Raw genomic sequence first — 10,612 nt, 5'->3', positions numbered from 1 at the left:
GTCTGTGTCTCTTTAAAAAAGGCACAGCAACTGGATAACAGGAAGTGAACTCAATATGTTAAGTCGCTGTAGTTAGATGAAGCAGTTTTAGTTGAGATCTGCCTGAATGTTGTTCATATTTTATATTACTGGTAGACAAGATATTTATTCTCCAAACATCAGAAATACCAATATCAAGTTAACTACCACCTATAACTGAATCTTTGAAAAGATATTCATCCCTTCAGCCCTGAATAAACTGATTCTCCCAAGATGGCCAACCCTAGGCATTCAAAAACCATGAGTCAGGCCTCAAATATCATGAGATTTTCTTAAAATAATAAATTTGGGGGGGGGGGGGTTACTTGCCTTCTGGTTTGAACTTCTAACATGTGCTTGGGTCACATTTTCAAGATTTTCTCTGCAGTCACGAAGGTTAGAATCTTACTATTTCTAAAATGAAAGCTGAGATTCTCACATAATCACTTGACTCCAGAAGGCAGAAAACCACATAATATCGCAAAACTGATAATAAAGAGAGTTGGCAATACTGGAGTTAAATAGGCCTGCATACTACAGTACGCACAGAAGCAACCTTTTCAGGTCAGATCAATCTGTGCATTTAAGACACGGAAGGGAATGCAGGATACAGTAGTACTGTGCCAGAAGTTTTGGGAACTGGTTTAGAGTTCAAAGAGCGAAATTACACATACCAAAAGAATTACACATACACAAAATTTATTTCTGTTACTGTAGCACAATTAAGCAGATCCTGCTTTATTCTCCCTTCCTCTCTCCCACACCATTTTATCCCACTATCCAAGAGTTACAAAACACAGTGAGCATTCACGATCGCCTTTCGAGAGGGATAAGCATATTATGCCAATTGGCCTACTCTTCAGTACTAAAATCTTGGCATTTTACAAAAAACTGTATTAAATGTTATTGAGACAAAGAGAAACAAACTGGCATGTTGGAGTGGATTATTATTACAGTGTAATACAAATTTAATTGTGGCCCAGGTTTGACCACTTATTTCCATGTAGTGTACAAAACATATACGATAGGGTAAATAAAGTGGCAGTGCTTTCAAGCAGCTTCTCGTCATGTCAGTGTGCTCTGAGAGACACTCATTGGTAAGGTGTTATTAATAGTTATCTCCTGCCGAGTTTGACATCGAACCATTGCCAGGATTGCTCTCCGGAACCTGCAATGTGAGGAGGGAAGCAAAAATTCAGATGATTAGAGGCATAGATAAAGAAGCAAAAACAGAGATAAATTAAGATCAAATTCCTCAAATGTGCTATAACAATAAGGCTTTTTATTTTAATAAAACTTTTAGAATTCAATTAGTCTCTAGTCTCGTCTTCTGCCAGTGTAAATCAAGAGGAACTCTGTGGAGGTCTGTGGAATTGCATCAGTGTGAAACTAGCATGCGTGGAATTTTGTTCGAGTGACCTTTACAATCCATTTTTTTCAGGACAGTCCCATTTTTCATTTTTTGTCACACATCACCTCCATATTGGTGCACAAAGCAAAATTCATTCCACACATGGGTGGGAAAAATTAGAGGGAACACTGGTCATTTCCCGAGCAGGGGATACTGGTGCAAACTCTAGAACTTGATTTAACTCAGCCCTAGCCCCTGGGGAGAGCACCCACAGCAGCACCGCCTGTGGTGCTTGGTGGACCCCATGAGTCAGGCCAGCACACGTTGGGCTGCCCGCCAGCACAGCTGTGTGATAAAATGTAGGGACATGAGTCGGTGAATGGAAGCATGCTGGTTGTGTGGTACATGAGGGTCTAGGTAAAGGGCAGATCTAAACCAACAGGGTTGGAGAGAAGAGTCAGATCATATCAACTACTCAGCAGTAACAGTTCAGCTTATCTGTATGGATGTCCCAGACCCTGCTTGCAGATTGGGGAATGGGAAGGGAAGGATTCCAGCATCCCCAACCCCTGTATACTTCCAAACCACAAGCAAAACCCTTTTGATTTTGGCTGTTTTTGTGAGACCAGGAATATGTCCCAAAATTATTATCTCAATTCAATATGATACCTATGCTCAAAATATGATATAGTTTTATTTTGACAGAAGAGGAGCCAGCAGCCTTGTAGGTTTGCTCTTAAACGTCTCAAACCACCCCACTAGGACACTTCCCAAGCCAAGCAATTATATCCATGGGAGCTACATGTCACTAAGGCCCAGATCCTCCAAGGTATTTAGCCTCCTAACTTTAATGGAAGCTAGGAGGCTAAATACTTTGAGGATCTCTTGGGCCTAAGCAGCCATACGTTTAAGCCAGTTTAATTAAAAGCAGACAGTCCCAGATTCAGATAGGATTCAAATTTCACCCTGATCCCATCTTGGCAAAGGACTGTATCTGAAATTGTTTTGCAAAATATTTTTATGAGGATAAAATTGAAGATATCATGGAAATGTTGTCAGACACCTTCAGACATATATAGCACAGATACTACCCCCTACCTTTATTAAAACCTGTCCAAAAGATCATCCAACTCATCACAGATAACTCAACACTGGTTTAACCTTTCCATCTCTTTGTTAAACATTTTGTTGTATCTTACAGAAGGTCTTTCTACACAACTAGGATGCCCAGTTATCATAAAGTAGATGGAGGCTGTTAATTTAAAAATGGGACACTTACTTTTTGTTTGCAATGACATAAATACAGGGGTTATAGAATGTGGAAGATTTTGCAAATAGAGGTGCTATGATGGCCATTGCAGGAGAAATCTTCTTTGGGTCTCCAAAGGAAGACCATAAGCATACAATGGAATATGGAGACCAAGCCACCAAAAACATCACAATCATCACAATAGACATCTGTAAAACAAGAAAAAATGTTTGATAGACCAAACCATTTATATATGCTTACCAATATCAAAATCAAACATTATATTAATTTAAGAATTAAGACCCTCCTCCATCACCTTTGTGACATCTACTTGATCAGACCAGTCTATGTTGATGCTCTCCAGGCAGCTACTGGTAGTGTACTGTTTCATTGTTCGGGAAATATTGTAGTAACAGTAAAACATGACTGTTAAGGGCACGACAAAATTAACAGCAATTACAGTCATTGTATAAGAAACAAAGGACCTGTAAGCCAAAAAATAAATACAAGATATTACAACTGTGCAGCTTTGAAAAATGACTGAAAAATGCATTGTTCCCTTATGTTTTATTATTAATAAAACAGTCAGAAAAAACATTTTCAAAAGGTAAGTACAATTTCTTCAACTTGATACGTTTTATTAGGCTCAGTGACTCTTACACTTAGGATTCCTAACGCTTTCCAATGTCAAGTATTCTAACATCCTTTTTTGATTTATTATAGACTACTTCAGTATCTACTTCTAAACTGCCATTGACTTTTAGAAATTGCATGGTATGTTCTTAGGAGAAAACATTGACCACAGTGGTGAATAAAAATAAGTGATGGGTCTACATTTGAAAAGTAAAACAAAGTTTTCAAAATCTTACGCATCATTTTTCCGCCAGTTTATTGTGCAGGTGGCTCCTGTTGGATCTGGGGCATAGCTAGCCCAACCTACAATAGGGAGCAAGGCCCAAAAGACTGCATTTATCCAAGCAGCTAGGATCAGGGAAGTATAGGTACAGGTAGTCATTCTTCTTCCTGTAACCAAGCAAATATTTTTACATCAAACCACTCTATTCTTTTACCTCTCTCCAAGGTTTTATTTGAACCAAAAATGTTTCCAAGCAAGACAATTAGCATAGTAATTATAAATGATCCTTACAAACACCTGGCACACTGCAGCTCACCCATTTTACTTAAGCTCTCCTATATCACAGATAAATGACATTTAAATACACCCAGAAACAGAGCTGGAATAAATCTCAGCATTATCACACCTTCCCCCACACAAAGCTAGCAATAATAAATGTTGCTGATGCCATATCAAAGAACTGAGAGAAAGAAAAAGACCGGGGGGATGTAGGGAAAATGAAAAAATTAACCATTATAATTTTTAAACTCATAATAAAGATCAAGGGAAAAATACAATATAGAAAATGAATGATATTAAGAATGCAGGTCAGCTTCAATTAGTCTTCTTCGTATTATTAAATTATTCACAGACCTGAAGAGCTCTGCGTGGCTCAAAAGCTTGTCTCTCTCACCAACAGAAGTGAATCCAATAAAATATATTAACTAACCCATTTTGTCGTCCCCCCCAGCTTCAATTATTGTCAGGAAATATTCCACTAAGAAGGGCCAATGGCTTCCTTCTATATATATGACTTTGTTAGCTATATATGGGATAGCTCACATAACCAATTACTGCAGAACCATGCCCAAATTTTGGAAGTAGGTTTCCACAAGAGGAAATAAAAGAACTTGCATGAAGGTTCATAGATGTCAACTAATAAATGATCAAAATGATCATTTTTGTGCAAGAGTTATATCCAAGAGAACAGTACCTATATCAGGCCTGCAGATTGTCAGGTAACGATCAATTGCAACAACTGTAAGCAACCCGATACTTGCCATTCCAAAGAAGATATTTAAGGCAGCATAGATCTGAAATTTAAAAAGATAACATGTCCATTGCACTTACTACTGCAAATGCTTCCAAAGGTTTGAGTCTCCTCCTGTGTCCTGAAGCTAAGTGTTATCATGGGTCATATTCAATGCATTCATCAATGACCAATTTGTTTAACAAACTATTAACAATTTGACAGGTTTCAGAGTAGCAGCCATGTTAGTCTATATTCGCAATAAGAAAAGGAGTACTAGGGGCACCTTAGAGACTAACCCATTTATTTGATGCATCTGATGAAGTGAGCTGTAGCTCACAAAAGCTTATGCTCAAATAAATTGGTTAGTCTCCAAGGTGCCACTAGTACTCCTTTTTTTATTAACAATTTTAGTTGCTTAAGTAAAACTAAACATTTTAAGATAAGTGTGCTTGCATAAGACCTCATAAATCCCATTGAAGAAGTTTGCCAAAAGTCACCATTTATTTTAACTCATGTTAAATAATGAATTTCATGATCCTGGGATGCAAAGTTGTTTATTTTTTAATTAATGTTTTTGTTGCATATTGGGGAAACACAAACAACATTTTTCTTACTGCAGAAGTTATAAACAGAAATTCACACTATTCTACGATTTCAGTTTACAGGATTTCTTCAGTTTAGATCAAGTTGAGGTTAGAGTTCTGAAGATACTAAGAACTCAAATCAAGGCACAGTGGAAACTCTCAAATCTCATCCACAAAATATGTCATCCTAGATGCAATTAAATGAGTGCCCTGGATCGCTGGTGAACGTTGGCTAAATTTTGAATTTGAAATTAAATCTGCAATCAGGCAAGTTGTGTGTGATTTCAGATCTTGTTGGGAGCATTCTGCTGTCCTGTTTAATTTTTGCCAGACAAATATTTGCAGGGTGTATAATGAATATGGCTGCTAAATACTCATTTAAAATCATATTTAAGTAACTGCATGCACAGTAAGCAAAGATTATTACATTTCTGCTAATGATACAATGTTTTTAGTGACAATTTTACATGAAGAGAGAAAAATTGTGCAAATTCTAAAATAAGATGGCCATTTCTTTGAATATTTACCAAGATTTTCAAGATGACTACTGGTTATGCAAAAGTCTATTTTATGGGTACCTTAATAGACATGCCTTAAAGAGGCCTGATTTCTGAAAGTGCTAAGCTCCCACGCTCTGCAGATCAGATACTTTAAAGTGTATCCGTTTCACCACCCAAAGATTGAGGCACCCAAAATCACTAGTTACTTTGAAAATCTTGGTTACTGAGTGATGAGAAGCATCCATGAATTCTACAATAAGTAATGGGATTTACTTTATTATAGTTATTTTAATATTGTATATTTAACATCAATACAAGCTTATGCTTCAATAGTCTTCCAAAGTTTAAATAATGAAAATTAGCAATGAGTCCTAAGCAACTCCTCAGAGCCAAATACCACTGAATTTTAAGGAAGTTCAGATCCAGACCTGGACCCATTGCTAAAGAACATTAAAAAAATCAAAAGGAAGGTATTTTTCATATATTCAGGTTTGTGTTTAATTGCTTAGTACTTGTTTGGTCCTTGATTTAATATAAAAAAATCCCAAATACCTGGCATCCAGTGTAGCCAAATTTCCAGCTTCCATGTAGGTCTGAAGCAGCAGACATAGGATAACCAATGCCACTAACACCGATGTCGGTAAAAGCCAGGTTAATAATAATTGCATTTGTTGCTGTCCGAAGTTCCTTGTACTTAACAAAGATGCCTAACACAATTATGTTACTGAGAAGGCTTATCACCCCTGTGAAAACACAGAAAAAGGAAGCCTTACAAGTGGCAGAAATAAAGATACAGTATAGGTAGTAACAAACCAAAATACATACTCATAATGAAATCTAAATATAGAATGGGTTTATTTGAATCTGCAAAGATCATATTTAACAGAGAGAGCTTTCCTAATTTACGGTCTCAAACTCTGATTCACTAAGGTTTATAAGGACATGATTAATTTTAAGTACAAAAGGACATGCTTTAGTATCTTGATGAATCAGGGCCTCACTATCTGAGCTCAATGGGTATGGCAAGTATCCAGAATCTCTCAGACTAGAATCTTAAAAGCTCCATCCTGCTGAAGTAGTGCTGAGCCCTCACTAGCACTGCTGAACACACTGCATTGTCATGATCCAGCAGAATGAAGTACACTGAAAGGAGTGGGTGCGGCAGGCTGGTTGGGCTGGCAAAAACACTCTGGCATTGAGCTGCTGGCTGTGATACTGCTTCACAAGATGCAACAGAAGCCTTTATGTGGAAGACCCTCCCAGCAACTGCAGTAACTTGCTTTCTGCTAAGGACAGCTCTGCGGCAGAACTCTAAAATAATGAAAATGGCTACTATGCACAGAATTTGCATGTGCTAAATTATGAGTAAGCTAGAGTGCCTTGATCATCCATCTCCATCCTAGGCACACCCACTTCCTCCCTGCTCATCGGTGGTCAGTTCATTGCAGGCATAGGAGTTTGCTCACATTGTATATATTCCACTCCTTTAAGTCCAGTCCTGCTTCCTTTGAGTTTTCCAATTGGCTTCACGAGTAGCATGGTTGGACCCAAAGTGAGGGCCATTCTGCACCAGCTGCTTTGTGCTGAGCACTAGCCCTTATGCTGGAGACACTATTTTCCGTGTGCTCAGCATGCTATCTACAGGATCAATATGAATGAAGTCTCCATTTTCTTGTCTCTCCATTAATGATTTCATTTAAAACAAAGCACCCTAATTTTTCCTACATTCTCTACCAGTAGGGACAGCTTCACAATGAGCATCAGTGTATGGTTGTCTCATTGAATATACAGCCAGAGAAACTGAAACAATAGCACCAATTGAGTTCTGAATCTTATTACAGAAACTATTATATTTAAATCAAATATTTTAAACACAAATGTAGCAAAGTCTTGTTGATTTTTCAGCTATATTGCATTCTTTTTATTATCACAAGCTGTTCAGAACATTAGCAGCTATCAGAGTGGGCATGTGTTCAGACGGGAAAAGTTTCCTGTACAGCATGCATTTAAATGACAAGAAGGTGCTAAGTGTACCTAAAGGCCACATATGTTTTGATGATTACCAATGGCAGGAATGGCACAGCACAAACTATTAAAATGAAGGAAAAACGTATCCAGATTCAGAAATAGCATAGGGATGCCTCCACTTTGTTCTGTGAGATGTCTTGGCATGAAAGGATTTCCTCAATTAAACCTTGTGATATTTGCCACGATCAAGGTAACAGAGCCTTGTACATTTTTTGATCAAGAACAGCAAAAGGGGGCTCCCCTCTCTTATTCTTCTTTCTAACGGACGGGAAGAAAATTAAGGCAGTCTCTATTCAATAGGCAATAGAGCAGGACCCTGTTACTATGAACTTCAAAATAATTCAGGAGAATGTAACTCCTGAATAGTTACAATGTTTTAACTACAGAGGGAGTTTGCAGCTTCAGTTAGTAATCCTTCACTTGTAATGAAGCTATTCTGTGACTATGAAGCACTTGATTTAAGATGGTTCCATTTCACCATTGTGAGCAAGCCACAGAGACAGAAATGGTTTGAGCATACCAGTGGTCAACATTAAAACAAAAAATAACCACCCTGTAAACCAAGCTCCAGCAGTTATTTCATTTTCAGAGCATGGTGAAATATCTGCTGATACTATAGCATGGTAGCTGTTGATAAATGTTGACTTAATGGTGACCACTGTATCTGTATTTCCTTTCCTTTGTCATCTTCTCCATCTGCTAACTAATACAATGAGATTAAAGTCTTCCACTGATGAGCTCTTTCTCCCATGACAATGGAACTCAATTACTGACCAACATGTTCAGGATGTGAATTTGTTAGAATGAGGTGTTCAGAAATGGACCAAACTCATTGGCAAAAGTTCCTGCACTTAACCTTGGTTCATACTATAGCTGCAATCATTGCTAGCACTGCTTCCCTAATCAACTAAGACAAAGTAACAAGAAAGAGAAAAGGAAAAAGAAAAGAAAAAGATTTTTCAGCTACAGTTATTTCAGACCATATTTGTAACAGTTAGTAAAATGTTTTCAGACAGAAGTGTGAATGTTGGGTAGACTATGTCTCTTTAACTCAAAACCCAGCACTGTAGGTTTACACAACTGGCAAATACATACAACAGACCCACATGTCAGTTGCCCAGGTGGGAGAGAAAGAGGAGAGGTTTTTGCCTTTGCTAATCTCTGTATCTCCTGGTAATATTGCTCTTCATAAAATGGTCAAATTATTTGATAAACCAGACATTGTTACAACCCTAATCCTGTCAATTTGAGTTAAATCAAAGTCTGGACAAATGACCTACATTTCTGAGAGTGCCAGTATTATCCATTTATCTGCAGATGATCTGGTGGCACCAATGAGTAAAGGAGCATATCTGGAGTTTCAATAGATTATTATTGAATACAATAGATTCTTAGCAAAACTACAAGGAGAACTTAAAAAAGATTAGAGCTGTTTGAAATATCAGCCTTGGTATCAAAAAAACTAAATGAGTTCATCTTAAACAGAAAAACGATTTGTCAAATACTATACAAAAAAGATTCACTGAGTAAAATTTGACCTTCATAATTACTGCACATAAACCATAAAAATCAGAATAATTAGTTGAAAATTCTTCATAAACTAATAACGCTGAAACTGGTTGGAAAAAGTATGCCCAAAACTTACAATATTTCCTAACAAAAATATGTATACCTAAAATGGCTTAATTTTTCAATTGAACAGGCATAAAATAAACCCAGACATATTTTTAAATGTGCTAGATTGTAGAATTAAAGAATTTACTTTTGAAACATTCAGTTATCGTACTGAAATAAACAAGTTTTGAAGAAAAGTTATTTCATATTTGATCTTATTTATTTCATATTTTGATCTCAGCTCCTCCAACTCTTATCCCAAAGCCCACTGCAATGAGTGGGAGTAAACTGACTTTGGATCAGGCCCCCAACATGTGTGCTACTTTTCCTAAAAATGGGTCATCAGTGAAACAAACATACTACTGAAACAAGAGTCTCCTTATCTCCCATCAATGAGCAGTCCCCTCCCTATCAGTGACATTCCAACACTTCCGCTTACAACCTCCACACAGACACCCATGCACACGCTCAGGTTACACATACATTGTTGTGAACATGTGACCCTCAGAGGCATATCAGGATAACTTCAAGAATAACAGTGAAAAATGCAAAATGTTGCAACTTCTATTCTTATTCCTTTTGCACGCTGGCAGAATTCCGCAGTTTTTGCTATAATCACGTATAAGCAAAATACACTTTTTTAAATAATGCAGTCTTAAACTGTACCCCTCATTTTAGAAGTTTCTATACATTTTACAGTCACACGGTTGTTTATCTACTCATCTACCTTCAAGTTGAGAGACACTAGACCTTTTGCTTTTTGTATATAAAAGATATTTCATTGGCAATAACCCAAAATGAATATTGAAGCCTAACTTCCCATTAAAAAAAAAAATAACCCACCAACCTTCATACCTGCTGTTATTAAGTAAGCTGCGACTATATTGTGCTCAGTCTGTGAAAAGACTGACTGAGCTTCATTTTCACTTTCTGAGGAGTTAGTTGAAACATTCCAAAACATTTTAGACTGAAGAAACTGGGGTATTCCCTCCATGTCAGTTCTTCAAGAGGACATACACAAAACACTCCCAGATCCTTTCAGGCAAATTCTTCCATTATGAAACAGACTCACTGAACAATTTTAAAAAACTCCCGTCCCCCACCCTCCACTGACAAGCTACCAACAGGATTTAACTGGACTATGCAAAGGAGTTTACATGCCCAATTTGTGCAAGGAAAAGCTTCTAAGCAAAACAAAGAGCAGCAAAGAACTAGGTGCATTTCCAACAAGATGCTTACATTTCAGAGTCTTATTGCTAAAGAGATTAGCTGTCACATGCCCCCACACTTTTTACTTCAACTTCTTGTGCAACATTTCAGAAGATCTAGACAAGAGTTGGCTAGATTCAATAGAACTTCAGCCTTCTTTGGAATTAATTCTAATAATCACAGAGAGCACA

The 10,612-nt window shown here is 37.3% G+C and overlaps 1 protein-coding gene across 1 annotated transcript; it reads right to left on the bottom strand.

Moving 5' to 3' along the window:
- Nucleotides 1-769: 769 nt before the first annotated feature.
- On the bottom strand, nt 770-10,255 carry RRH (retinal pigment epithelium-derived rhodopsin homolog). Its single transcript, XM_048847161.2, has 7 exons — nt 10,068-10,255; nt 6,123-6,313; nt 4,448-4,547; nt 3,488-3,641; nt 2,935-3,103; nt 2,649-2,827; nt 770-1,186 (listed from the first exon to the last, which is right to left on the bottom strand). Exons 1-7 carry the CDS (start codon nt 10,204-10,206, stop codon nt 1,084-1,086), a joined length of 1,035 nt encoding a protein of 344 aa, XP_048703118.1. The 5' UTR covers nt 10,207-10,255; the 3' UTR covers nt 770-1,083.
- Nucleotides 10,256-10,612: the final 357 nt, after the last annotated feature.

This window comes from Caretta caretta, chromosome 4 (assembly GCF_965140235.1).
Source record: "Caretta caretta isolate rCarCar2 chromosome 4, rCarCar1.hap1, whole genome shotgun sequence".
Lineage (NCBI taxonomy): Eukaryota > Metazoa > Chordata > Testudines > Cheloniidae > Caretta > Caretta caretta.
This window is presented reverse-complemented; position numbering and strand designations above follow the sequence as displayed.

Excerpts from the sequence above, each read along its gene's own strand:
- RRH (XM_048847161.2), bottom strand. The coding sequence starts at position 10,206 with ATGGAGGGAATACCCCAGTTTCTTCAGTCTAAAATGTTTTGGAATGTT. Across the intron at positions 6,314-10,067 it reads AGCTTACTTAATAACAGCAG|GGGTGATAAGCCTTCTCAGT; the intron begins GTATGAAGGTTG and ends GTGTTTTCACAG. Across the intron at positions 3,642-4,447 it reads AATCTGCAGGCCTGATATAG|GAAGAAGAATGACTACCTGT; the intron begins GTACTGTTCTCT and ends GCTTGGTTACAG.